Source organism: Plecotus auritus (genome assembly GCF_963455305.1).
Source record: "Plecotus auritus genome assembly, chromosome: 9".
NCBI classification, from domain to species: Eukaryota; Metazoa; Chordata; class Mammalia; order Chiroptera; family Vespertilionidae; genus Plecotus; species Plecotus auritus.
In genome coordinates this window covers 116,224,705-116,238,310 of record NC_137783.1, presented here as the reverse complement: position 1 = coordinate 116,238,310, position 13,606 = coordinate 116,224,705, and the positions used below count along the sequence as shown (strand labels likewise).

The 13,606-nt window shown below is 44.5% G+C and overlaps 1 protein-coding gene across 12 annotated transcripts in view; it reads left to right on the top strand.

Moving 5' to 3' along the window:
- Positions 1-4,861: 4,861 nt before the first annotated feature.
- The window catches only part of RIC3 (RIC3 acetylcholine receptor chaperone), a gene marked incomplete at its 3' end in the record, with an annotated part of 47,699 nt that continues 38,954 nt past the window's right edge, over positions 4,862-13,606 (top strand). For all 12 annotated transcript variants that reach the window (XR_013959075.1, XR_013959076.1, XR_013959077.1 and 9 more), the window contains exon 1: positions 4,862-5,120. Coding sequence is in view for 6 of the 12 variants with exons in the window: in XM_080642203.1 (XP_080498329.1) it covers positions 4,997-5,120 (124 nt within the window). The remainder of the gene's footprint in view (positions 5,121-13,606) is intronic.

Here is a 13,606-nt window from a genome sequence, read left to right as displayed (position 1 = left end):
TGCCTCTTTAGCAAAAATTCCCATTAAAGATAAAGCAAATTTTAATTAGATTAAGTATCCAATTACTGTAATTACATTTTTTAAAAATTCACATCATGGAGATGACCCTTTTAAAAAGGGTTACAGGAATAATTAGTGTATTCATATTAACCAGAATGTATTGGATAATATTTATACCCAGAAGACAAAGTACATTACGCACATTTCACCTTTGGGGAAAGCTTGCAAATGTTGTGGCAGTGGCATGAATATTTATAGGCAAGAGTGTGCTTTAGCAAGATTATGTGAGGAAGCATTTAAATGCTCACCAATTTTTACCCAGGGGCAAAGTATACAGAAAATGTAGCGCAGGGATTATGGATATGCAAAGTGTGACTTAAGAGGGGAATTTCTATCAGTTTGCTTAATTAATTGGAGCCAAAGACTATTTCTTCTCATTCAAGGCAGAAAGACCCAAGGTATCCAACTGTGCCTTCTCTCTGCTCGGCTTCCGCCAGGGGCAGGGCCAGTGAGGGGAGTTAGTAGGAAAGTGTGAGGACCTTCTCTCCTGGACCATTCCCCACCAGGAAGCTTGGGTCCTCCTACACCCCATCTTTATCCACCCAGGCCCAGCTGGATAGGCTCTAGGTGAGGAATATGGGCCTTATAGAGGCTTCCTCCCGATAGATTTTCCTCTGACATTGTCTTCCCCTCTCTCGTTCCAATTTTCTTCCTTCCAACCTGCCTTCGAGCTACAGCTACTGTCGCTGTTATGGTCTCACACACGATTGCCTTCCAGGCTCCATCACACTTGCCACCTCGGGGGAGAGGAGCTGCACAGACTCCATTTCACAGATGAGTACACAGGGGCTCCAGAGCTTGGAACAACTCCAACAACCACACCACGGAGCTGGCCTCCTGAGGGAGCTCTGCTGCCGCTGACCCCAGACCTATGTGGCCTCCACTCTGCCTGTCAGGAGGCAGCTTGTGGCCACTGCCAACCACAGGCATATCTGTCCTCTGCTGCCATCTATGCTGGTCAAAACGGGCCCAGCCATTGCTGTTTCCTCTCAGAGATCATTTCCAAACCAGAGTCAGCCATGGGTGTTTATCTGGGGGAAAAGAGCAATGGATCTGCACCCTAGTGGCAAGGGAAACTCTAGTTTGCTGGATTATACATTGAGAACGTAGTATCTCAAGGTGGATAGCATCAGAAAAAAAAGTGTGTTACAAAGATTTTGGACATCCACAACTTATAGGTGTTTATCATAGACTTCTTATCCCTGATAGGAGCTCTACCCATCTTTCAAGGGCCAGATCCAGCATACTCCGCTGTGTGCATCCTGTTGCTTTCCTACCTTCCTTCTATATTTTTTCTATTATTTTTTTATTAATTTCTTTATTGATTAAGGTATCACATATTTGTCCTCATCCCCCCATTCCCATCCCAAACCCCTCCCCACGCATGCCCCCACCCCCCTGTTGTCCATGACCACTGGTTAGACTTATATGCATGCCTACAAGTCCTTTGGTTGATCTCTTCCCCTTACCCCCACCCTCCCCTACCTTCCCTCTGAGGTTTGACAGTCTCATCGATGCTTCCCTGTCTCCGGGTCTGTTTTTGTTCATCAGTTTATGTTGTTCATTATTTCCCCTAGATGAGCGAGATCGTGTGATACTAGAAATACACTTATAAGAACCGAAAATGAGACAAACAATAATGGTTATGCCGAGAGGCAAATGAATCAGTCTGTAGTGAGTTTCTTTCTGGGCCAACAGTTCTTTTGAGTCCCAATTTCAATGTCAAACAGTTCCTTATGTGTACATGTCAGCGATGATATTTCAGTTCTGGATGGTGGACAAATGGTGGTAATGCAGGTCCGAGCCCCTCTGGTTTGGTCCTGGGCAACCTGCCGCGATGCACAGCTGCTGACTGCTAGTATGGCAAGGCGTCATCAGCGTCTTCCATCTCTGGACTGTTTCTCTTCTGTCTTCGTGGCTGGAGCAGTCCTGTCAATTCCTCTCTGTTGCAGGAATCCACATGGTCTTGGAGGTGTTTTCTGAAAATATACAAACATATTCTCAACCAAAAGTTAATAAAGGAATCTTTTCTATAAATTTGACTTGGGATCCTTTTTCATTTTTTGCCCTTTCTGGGCTTCAGTGTTACGGGCCTTGCTCCCTTCTGCTCAGTGTCCTGGGTACTTGGGTCTCATTTCCTTGCTAACCACCCCCATTTCCTGCCTATAGTAAGGGTTCAGGACTCCCTACAATGGGACCTACTGTGGTTCCTTATGGGCTCTTCTTTAAAATTGTTCTCAGAGACAGAGGTACATCTTTGGAATCTCCTCTGGGATGGAAAAGCCTCATTCATGGGGGAATTCCATTTTTAGAAATAGCCAAAGTTACTGGACTAGTCAGAGTGCTTCAGAGAAATGGAACAAATTGTGTGTGTGTGTGGAGAGAGAGAGAGAGAGAGAGAGAGAGAGAGAGAGAGAGAGAGAGAGAGAGAGAGAGAGAGAGTTTAAGGAATTGGGAATAGGCTCATGTGATTATAGAGGCTGGGCAAGTCTAAAATCCTCAGGGTGGGCTGGCAGGCTAGAGACCCAGGAAGAGTCGATGCCACAGTTCAAGTCCGAAGATCTCCTGCTGCAAAATTCTCTCTTACTCAGGGAGATCAGTCTTTTGGTCTATTCAGGTCTTCAACTGGTTGGGTAAGGCCCACCCCCATTATGGAGGACAATGGTCTTAACTCAAATTGTTTCTATCTCTCTCTCCCTTCCTCTCTGAAATAAATACACACACACACACACACACACACACACACACACACACACACACGCACACACACACACGGAGGGAAGGGAACCAGGTGAGTATCCTGAGAGAGAAATAAGCAGAGCTCCTGCTGGTCCAGAGAGGAGAGCATGATTTGAGGCAAGAGGATACATTATGCAGATACTCAAAGGGGACCTCAATGAGCTGGGACTTCATATGGCAGCCAGGAGGTGGTCACTGAAGGCTTCAAGCAGAGTAGGGTCCAGAGCTTGGACTCTGGAATATTAGCTTGTCTGTTCCTGTACCTTCCAACCTTCCAGTCACTCCTCATTCATTCACGATTTTAACACCTGGTCACTATCTTCTTTTCTGTCACATTTCTGTCCTCATACTTGGGAACTTCAACATAATGATGTAACATAGGTTTCCACTGAGGCCTCTTACCATTTTTCATGAACACTCTTGCTAACATTATCTTCTTCCAAACTTCATTACTATTGATGGGCAAATGACTTCTGTTTGTTTCCAGCCCAAACATCTCTTCTGAGCTTCAGACCCACATATCCAACTGGCTAGCCCCAGTTGCATATTTCATGGAAACTCAAACTCAACTAGTCAAAATCTGAACTCATCATCTTTCTCACAAACTTGATTCTTCTGTTCTCAAAATCTTATATATGGAATTTATATAAGAATTATATAAATTATTTAACAGTCAGTCACCCACACCCGAATTTTTTTTGGGGGGTGGGGGGGATCATCCTAGATTCCTCTTAGAACTCATATCCCATCAGTCACTACTTCCCTAACCTACATGTGTTGTCCGTGAGTCCAGAGCTTCTCTGGTTCCAGAAAGTAAAAGTGGTAGTTAAGAGGGAAAGTTTCAAAGTAAGTACAACTGAGTCTAAGTAATAGCTTCCAATTTATACTGCATAGTTGTTGTCAAGTTACTTACGTTTTCTGTTCTTTGGTTCTCTCATCTGTAAAATGGGTATTGCTTGCTCCATAACATTTAGAAGAATCAATTGTTTTGATATGTAAAATACTTGGATCATAGTAAGTACTCAATAACATTTAATGATGTTGGTAATATCAATGATGATGATGCCTGAACAACACCAGTAGGGGCAACCATCTGGCTGCAATAATTGAGGAATAAGATTTGGAGATTATCAATTGATTCTTAACCAGACTTTCAACCAATCCTTCTTTAGTCAGCCCCGCTCCACATCTCTGCCTTTAAGGAACTCAGTGCCTCCAATTCCTAAGACTTTTTAGGTTCTGAGGGGCAAATTAGTTTGCTTCTTAGAGGCTTTCTCTCTGAAGGACTTCACTTTAATGTATAGAGTCCAAAATATTCCCTGCATTTTCTTGTTGAGGTGCCTATCTGCCCCATTATGGACCCCATCTTCCTCATCAGCCCCTATGGTACCATTTCAGGGTTTGAGAAGCAGTAACAACTAAAAGAACGTTTATTAAATAGATCAATACAGACAGTAAGGAAGAATTTTGGGGATACAGAGGAAGGAGAGACTGACTAGAAACGTTCCGTGAGGGTAGTATTTTTCAGCTGTTCTTTGGAGTTTTTAAGGGGTGCAGAGGGAACCGGGCAAGCAAAGTGAGGAACATGCCAGGGATATAGCAAATAATCTAGTTTGAAGGAACACTGGTAAGACAAGATCTGCGGGGCCTTGAGGTCTTGGAAAGGAGTTTGACAGTTGTTCTGAGGAGAAAGAGGAGTTGCTGAGACATTTTAATCTGGGGAGAGAGATCATTAGACCTGCATTTTAGCATTACCCTGCTTTGGCCGCAGATGGAGAATGGATGCGAGGGGCATGGGGGTGGGGGGCTGGAAGATTGTCAGTTTGTTGAAGTAATGAGGAAATGGCTGGTGTGGTCTGGGGTTGGTAGTGAGCAATGGTGGTCAGCGGGGATGGAGGAGGGCACACAGTATGGGTTATTCAGGCAGCAGGATGCACAGGGTAGGATGCACAGGTGCAGGCTGGGAGGTAGGGGCAGGAGGAGTTCCTCATTTGTTGGGAGTGCGCGGTACCGTTTACAGTGAAACCTCGCGGGAGGAGCAGGTCAGCCCGGCACCGCGGGTGGGAGGTGCGGGCGCCGAACGCACTTGTCCCTCGCGCGTCGCCGTCCGCGTAGCCCGCGGTTCGCTCTGAGGAGGCTGCCGGCCTGCGATTCCGCTTCCGGTTCGCGTCCGCACCTGTGGCGAGGGCGAGCGGCCATGGCGTACTCTACGCTGCAGAGGGTGGCCCTGGCCTCGGGGGTCGTCCTGGCTGTGTCACTGCTGCTGCCCAAGGTCTTCCTGTCCCGCGGAAAGCGACAGGAGCCGGCGCCAGCGCCCGGAGGTAAGCGCGGGCCAGCTCCCCAGAAGCGCCCGGCATCCCCGCTACCTGTAGGGATAGGGTGAGGCCGGAGTCTCCGGTCCCCACCTGCAAAGCCGCAAAGCCGGCTGGAGAAGGCAGACCTGGCGGCGTTTGGGAGGTGTCAAGCCCCACAGTACCCTTGACTTCAGTAGGCAGGGGTCCCACTCCCCTGCGCCCTGTGCCTCCTGATGCTCCCGGGCCAGGACTGCGCGCTCACGCCGGGCGCTCTGAGTGGCCGGCACACCCGCTACTCGCTGCACCTTCTCCTCACTGGCTTAGCTCATCTCAGGCAGGTGCTTTGGGTAGGGAGGGCTCCCGCTTGGGATCCCTGTGTAGGAGTTTTCCGTGTGCTTGCTGTTGTGCTTTTGTGTGTAATAAAGTCCGTTGGAATTGGTGTTGTTAATCTTAATTCCTTGTGTGGTTTTAATTTTTTTAAAAATATATTTTATTGATTTTTTACAGAGAGGAAAGGAGAGGGATAGAGAGTTAGAAACATCGATGAGAGAGAAACATCGATCAGCTGCCTCCTGCACACCCCCTACTGGGGACGTGCCCGCAACCAAGGTACATGCCCTTGACCGGAATCGAACCTGGGACCTTTCAGTCCGCAGGCCGACGCTCTATCCACTGAGCCAAACCGGTTTTGGCTTGTGTGGTTTTAATTTGATGTTGGGTGCTCACAGCTTTGGGCTTTGTGGGTGTATGTGTGTGCCTTTTAAAATATACAGGCATACCGTGTAGATATTGTGGGTCCGCTTCCAGACCACCCTAATAAAGCGAGTATCGCAGTACACCAGTCGTGATCTTTTTGCTGATCAAAGGTCTTGCCTTCAGTTTAAAAAAAGAAAAAGCATCACCTGGGAAGGTCAATAAAGCAAGGTATGCTTGTGACTTGATTTTATTCCAAGTGTTAGTTTCTGAAGTGAACAAATCATTAAGGTCCCTTTTCTTAAGTAATTTGTTGATCCCTTGTTATTGACATGATGTCGATGACATCATGTTTAAAAATCCATCTTGTTGGTTGCCCTCCGGGGCTTTTACATAATGAATGAGTGCAAAGGTGAATGCCTAAGGCTGGGAGAGGGAAGGAGAACAGGTGATGAGGTGCTACTGTAACTGTCTCCTGTACATTATCTCTGCAACATCCTTAAGGCATGGTGTTATGGTCTCCAAACACTTCCACTAATGCTCAGCCTGTTGGTTATTGGACAGCTCCCTTTAAACTGAAATCCATTTCCCTCTAGTTGGTGCACACTAGCTGTAGTCCCACCCTCTTGTACATCATAGATTATAAATACTACAAATACAGAGCACTAGGCTCTAGGGGTGGAGGACATATCAAACCCAGAATTCTGTTGATAGAATTTGCGTGATAATCTTTATACATACAAAACAATTTACCTGAAAGAGACTCCTAAAACACATTTTACATATTTGTTCTTGTTTTTTTCTTTATTGCAAAATCCTAAAGGGTTTATTCACTTGTCTAATGACACCATCTGCCATGAAGGAAAGCAAATTCATGATAATCTTGAGCAATAAAGATTTTTCGAAAACAGCATTTTACTGAGTTGAATTCCCATTATTCTGAGTTATCTTTAATAAGTTCTATTGAATGTGAGTGGGAGACATTCTTCTGAATGTTGTAGAGTGTAGAGATTAGACATGGCTCTTTCCCTTGAGAACTCAGGTGCTGGTATTCAATGTTATCCTGTTAGAATCTTTACAGGGATTGAGCCTGCAGCCTGGGCATGTATTCTTACCAGGTATTGAACAGTAATCTCCTGATTCATGGGTCGACACTTAATCACTGAGCCATACTGGCCAGGCTTTTATATTCTTTACTAGTGGCCCGGTGCATGAAATTCATGCACATTAAAAGGGAATTAGAGGAAATATTTTAATACTAGAGGCCTGGTGCACGACATTCATGCACAGGTGGGGGGTGTCCCTCAGCCCAGCCTGCACCCTCTCCAATCTGGGACCCCTTGAGGGATGTCCGGCTGCCCATTTAGGCCCGATCCCAAATGGGCAGTTGGACATCCCTCTCACAATCCAGGACTGCTGGCTCCCAACTGCTCGCCTGCCTGCCTTCCTGATTGCCCCTAACCGCTTCTGCCTGCCAGCCTGATCACTCCCTAACCACTCCCCTGCCAGCCTGATTGATGTCTAACTGCTCCCCTGCCAGCCTGTTTGCCCCCAACTTCCCTCCTCTGCCAGCCTGGTCACCCCTAACTACCCTCCCCTGCAGGCTTGATCACCCCCAACTGCCCTCCCTTGCAGGCCTGGTCCCCCCCAACTGCCCTCCCCTGCTGGCCTGATCGCCCACAACTGCCCTCCCTTGCACACCTGGTCCCTCCCAACTGCCCTCCCCTGCTGGCCATCTTGTGGTGGCCATCTTGTGTCCACATGGGGGCGGGATCTTTGACCACAAGGGGGCAGCCATCTTGTGTGTTGGAGTGAGGGTCAATCTGCATATTACTCTTTTATTAGATAGGATAGAGGCCTGGTGCATGGGGGGGCCAGCTGGTTTGCACTGAAGGGTGTCCCGGATCAGGGTGGGGGTTCCCTTGGGGCGTGGGGTGGCCTGGGTCAGGGGCCTATGGTGGTTTGCAGGCTGGCCACCCCCCTGGCAACCCAAGCAGAGGCCCTGGTATCTGGGATTTATTTATCTTCTACAATTGAAACTTTGTAGCCTGGAGCAGAGCCAAGCCTTCTGCTTCCTCTGTGGTGGCAGCCATTTCTGTTGGGATTTATTTATCTTCTACAATTGAAACTTTGTAGCCTGGAGCAGAGCCAAGCCTTCTGCTTCCTCTGTGGTGGCAGCCATTTCTGTTGGGATTTATTTATCTTCTATAATTGAAACTTTGTAGCCTTAAGCCAGCCGTGGGCAAACTACGGCCCGCGGGCCGGATCTGGCCCATTCGGCTGTTCTATCCGGCCCGCGGAGCCGAAAGAGCAGAGGGTTCTCTTGCTCTCCCCTCCGCTCCTTTACTTTGAATTTATTAGTTCACACAAACACTCCATCCATGCTTTTGTTCTGGCCCTCCGGTCCAGTTTAAGAACCCATTGTGGCTCTCGAGTCAAAAAGTTTGCCCACCCCTGCCTTAAGTGGAGGCCTGGGCCGGCCAGGGTGTGCAGAAAGCTTGGCTTCCTCCTGCTCTCTTCCTGGCTGCAGCCATCTTGGTTGGGGTTAATTTGCATACTTGCTCCTGATTGGCTAGTGGGCGTGGCTTGTGGGTGTAGTGGAGTGATGGTTAATTTGCATATTACTCTTTTATTAGATAGGAGGATTGCTATTTGCCCTTTCTCTATAATAGAAGTATCAGAGAAGAAAATTAGTAAAATGTATATGAAAATCTCTCTCCTGTCAGAGTCGGGGGCGCGCTGCGGGACCTAGAGTCAAGTCCCCACCTGCACATGCTTCAAAAACGCAGGAAACCCAGACCCGGCCGGCCCCACCCCCATTGGGTGAGACCCAGACCCGGCCAGCCCCACCCCCGTCAAGCTCCTCTGGGCGGGGGGCGCAGCCTCAGGTCCCCTATCAAGCCCTGCTTGGGGGGGGGGGGGCGCGCAGCCTCAGGTCCCCCGGCCTGGCACTGGGGCGGGAGGCACGGTCTAAGGTCTCCCAGCCTGGCGCCGGGGCAGAGGGTGCAGCCTGAGATCCCCTGTCAAGCCCCGTGGGGCGGGGGGTGCGGCCTGAGGTCCCTCACCCTGGCCAGGCACCATGCAGCCTCAGGTCCCTGCTGTTCGGTTGTGATGTTACTGCATCCTGATAATTTGCATATTCCTCTATTATATAGATTATATATAGATAGATTGCAGGGGTGACTATGTGATATGAAATTTTCTTGTTTACTCATTTTTGTTTTGTTTTGTTTCTGCTTTCTAGATTGTAAGCTCTTTGAGGGCAGGGACCTTGTCTTGTTTACCACTATTTCTTTAGCATCTGGTTAAAATAACATTAATAAATATTTTTAAATGAATCATTTAAGACTATGAAGCTATGTGCCATAATTGTGAACTCACTTTTTGTATTAGTTACTGAAGTAGTATAATCTAGGAAAAAACTAATCTTAAATGATATATTCTGGTAACTAGAATTTGCTAAAACCCTTGTCCTTGTACACTAACATTTTAAAAACAGCAACTCCTGACAATTTTACATATCCCTTTGAGAACTGGATGAAAGTTATGGATTTTCTCCCTAGAAAAATGCACGTACTTTTTATGTATACATTCAGAATTTGTGTATCAATTCAGAGAATTCACAGAACCTAGGAACCCTGCTTTAAAGAAAGGGGCAGTCTCAATTATTTAAAAATTCTTGAAATTTGTGTCATTGTAGCTTCCATTTCTACCCATTGGAGTATGTGAAAAAAAGCACAGTCCCTTTTCTACATGACAACTATTAAGATAGTCTTTTAGCAAATATTTGTGATGCACCCTTTCACATAGAATACACACAGTGTACAGTTACTATTACTGTGAATTCCAGGGAAAAATAAGCCAGATCTCTGCCTGAGGAACCCACGGCTTAGTAGAGGAAAACAGACAACAACTAAGTGCAAAAAGTATCAGTTACAGGTCTCAAGTCCTTGCAGGGCATGGGGAGATACATTAGAATGGTCAGGTGTTTGGGGTGGGGTGGGGAGGGGCAAGAAAGTTGTTAGAGGAGAGTATGGTATATGTGTTTTTCTAACAGCTTTAAAAATTTCTTAACTTTACTGGGGTGACATTGGTTATTTTTTCATTTTATTTTAATTAAATTCATTGGGGTGACACCTAACAGCAATTTTAGAACATTTCATCCCCCCCCAAAAAAAAATCTCATAATCTTTAGCCATCACCCTCTAACATGCCCCCTTTAGCCCTAGAGCAACCACTAATCTACTTTCTGTCTCTATCAATTTTTCTATTCTGGACATTTCATATAAATGAAATTATACAGTATGTGATCTTTTGTGACTGACTTCTTTCACTTAACATAGTGTTTTCATGGTTCATCCATGTTGTAGCATGTACGAGTACTTCATTTCTTTTTATGGCTGAGTAATATTCCTTTGTGTGGATATACCACATTTTAAAATCATTTTATCATCAGTTGATGGACACTTGGGTTGTTTATATTTTTTATTATTATGAATAATGCTGCTGTTAATTTTTGTGTACATATATGTTTCACTTCTCTTGGGAATCAAATGTGAACATTTTAGTGTGGCTGGAACTAACTGGAATTTCAGGGTTGTGTGATTTATTACTCTCTGTTTGAAGAACTGCTAGACTATTTTCCAAAGTGGCTGCACTGTTTTATATTCCCACCAGCAATGTATGAGGGTTCCAGTTTCTCCACATCTTGCCTACACTTGTTATTGTTTGCCCTTTTGATTATAGTCATCTTAGTGGGTGAGAAGAGGTATCTCCTTGTGGTTTTATTTGCATTTCTCTGATTTGTGCTGTTTTCATGTGTTGATTAGCTATTTGTATATTTTTGGAGAAAATTCTATTCAGATCTTTTGCCCATTTTTAAATTGAGTTACTTTTTATTATTGAGTTTTAAGAGTTCTTTTTATACTAGATACAAGTCCACTATCAGATACATTATTAGCAATTATTTTTTTCCCATTGAGTGGATTGCTTTCATTTTCTTGATGGTGTACTTTTAGAGAGAAAAGTTTTTAATTTTGATGCAGTCCAGTTTATTTTTTCTTTTGTTGCTTCTTCTTTTGGTTCATAATTAAATAATCATTGGCAAATCCAAGATCATGAAGATTCATGCCTATGTTTTCAAGTTTTATAGTATTTGCACTTATATTTAAGTCTTTGATCCATTTTGAGTTAATTTTTGTATACAATGTTAAGTAGAAGTCCAGGTTCATGTGGATATGCAGTTAGTTGTCCCAGCAAAACTATTCTTTTTGCATTGAATGGCTTTGACAACCTTGTCAAAATTCAGTTGAATATATATGAGAGAGTTTATTCCTGGAATCTCAGTTCTGTTCCATTGATATACATATATTGATATATACAGAGTGTGGCAAAGTAGGTTTACAGTTGTTTGTATGGAAAATATACAATAATTAATAAATAATAATCCTATATAATAAAAGGGTAATATGCAAATTGACCCTAATGGCGGAATGACCAGAACGACTGCTGGACCAGTCACTATGAGGATCACTGACCACCTCTCAGTCCCTTTCCCCGGTCGGCAGGCTCCAATCACCTGATGGCAAATGGGGTACCGGGGTTGGGTGGTGGAGGACATGGGTGGCAAGGCCCCTGCCCCATGGGCTGCCCCACACACAGAGGGCGACTTGCAGCGGGGGTAGGGCCAGCAAGCGGGTGGGAACAACCGATCTCTTGGTCCCTTCCCTCAGCTGTCAGGCACCAATCACCTGATGGCAAATGAGGAAGTGGGGGTGGGTGGCGGCAGGGGGCAGGACCGGCTGTGGGCAGCTGGGGAAGATGGCCCTGATCCCAGGCCAGGCCTAGGGACTGTACCCGCACATGAATTTTGTGCGCCGGGCCTCTAGTAAAAGAAGAAACTCTGTTTTACATACTTACAACTGTACACCTACTTTTTGCCCCACTCCGTGAAAGTGTGTGTGTGTGTGTGTGTGTGTGTGTGTGTGTGTGTGTGTGTCTGTGTCTGTGTGTATGCATGCAGTAACACAGTCTTAATTACCGTAACTTTGTAGTAAGTTTTGAGATTGTGAATTCACCTTTGTTTTCTTTCAAGATTGATTTCTGACTCCTAGGACCCATCATTTCCATATAAATTTTAGAATCAGCTTGTCAATTTTTGAAAGAAAAAAAAAGGAAAGAAAGAAAAAGAAAAATCCAGCTGGGATTTTAATAGATTGTGTTGAATCTATAGATCAATTTGGAGAGTACTGCCATCTTAACAATGTTAAGGCTTTCTATTTACGAGCACAATATTTCTTTTTATTGAAGTATTAAATTGCTTTCAAAGAAGTTTGTAATTTTCAGTGTTCAAATCTTATTTTGTTAAATACATTTCTAAGTATCCTTTTTATGTTATAAATGGAATTAATTTTATTTTAGATTGTTTGCTAGTGTATAGAAATACAATTAATTTTTGTGTATTAATACTGTATCCTGCAACGTTGCTGAATTATTTGCCCTAAAACACAATCGTGTCATCTGCAAATACCCTGTTTCCCCGAAAATAAGACAGTATCTTATATTAATTTTTGCCCCCAAAGACATGCTAGGTCTTATTTTCAGGGGATGTCTTTATTTTTTCATGAAGAAGAATACGGTGCACATTTATTGTTAAATGGAAATAAAGGAAATTTATTACCTGTATACGGTACGGTAGTACAGTAGTTGTCAACACAAACCAGACAAACTGTGAATCCTACAGTATCAAGAATTTACTCATTTATTCAATGACAATCATGTCATCATCTTCTGGAACATCATCATAACAATCCAATTCCTGAATTTCCTGGTGAATTTCTTGTGACTCCATTTCTTTCAGAATCAGTGGACCAAATCTCTCATGTTTAGCAATAGCACTGTCTTTAAATGAGTACTTCTTGTCAAGGTAGCCTGCTCGCAGTGCATTTGCAATGCAACTGTCAGTGATTTTCTCCCATGAATTCTTCACCCAAGTCACAACTTCTTGCAGTTTAGGTTTCACAAAGTTTCCACGCTGATTTCTCTCCATTCTATTTTCAATGTAGTCATTAATTTCCATGTGCAAATTGTCTTTGAATGGCTTGTTTATTGCAATATCAAGAGTCTGGAGATAGGCCGTCATTCCTGCGGGAATCATTATCTGATCTATTTTTCTTTCGTGAAGAAATGTCTTCATGTCTTTAGCGTGGTGAGTGCTGGCTGCATCCCAGACTAGCAGACCTCTTTGGCTCCCTCGCATAACAAGCGGCAGCATTAAATCGACCCACTTCCTTATAACTGCTTGTGTGGCCCAGGCTTTTTCAGTTTCAAGAATAAAAATGCCCAAAACACGTTCAATCTTTTCCTTCTTGCCCTTAGAAATGATTAAAGGTGGGATTTTAGTGCCATCCAGACGAATTGCCAAAATACAGGAAACACGTGCACTTTCGTAAGCAGCGGAGGGAATGTACGCTAAGGAGGCACCCCGCTGTTCAATTGTTGTTTGAGATGATTGGCCCATAAACACTGCAGTTTCATCCATAGCAATCATGTTGGAAAGATTGTATTTAGAGAAGTCAGCATCATCAATAAAGGACTTGAATGCAAGTGCTCGCTTAATAACTTGAGTATCTTCCAACCTAAACAGTGTTGTAGATCTTCTTAAAGACAGTTCACTTCGCTGAAGGAAATTATCCAGCCAGTGTTGTGATGCTTTGAAGTCTTCGGGGGCTATGTCAAACTGTGGTGCCATTGCAAGGGCAAATTCTTGAATCTGAGCCCTATTCACAACCAAAGCCTTTGCTCTCCTGTCAACAACCCAT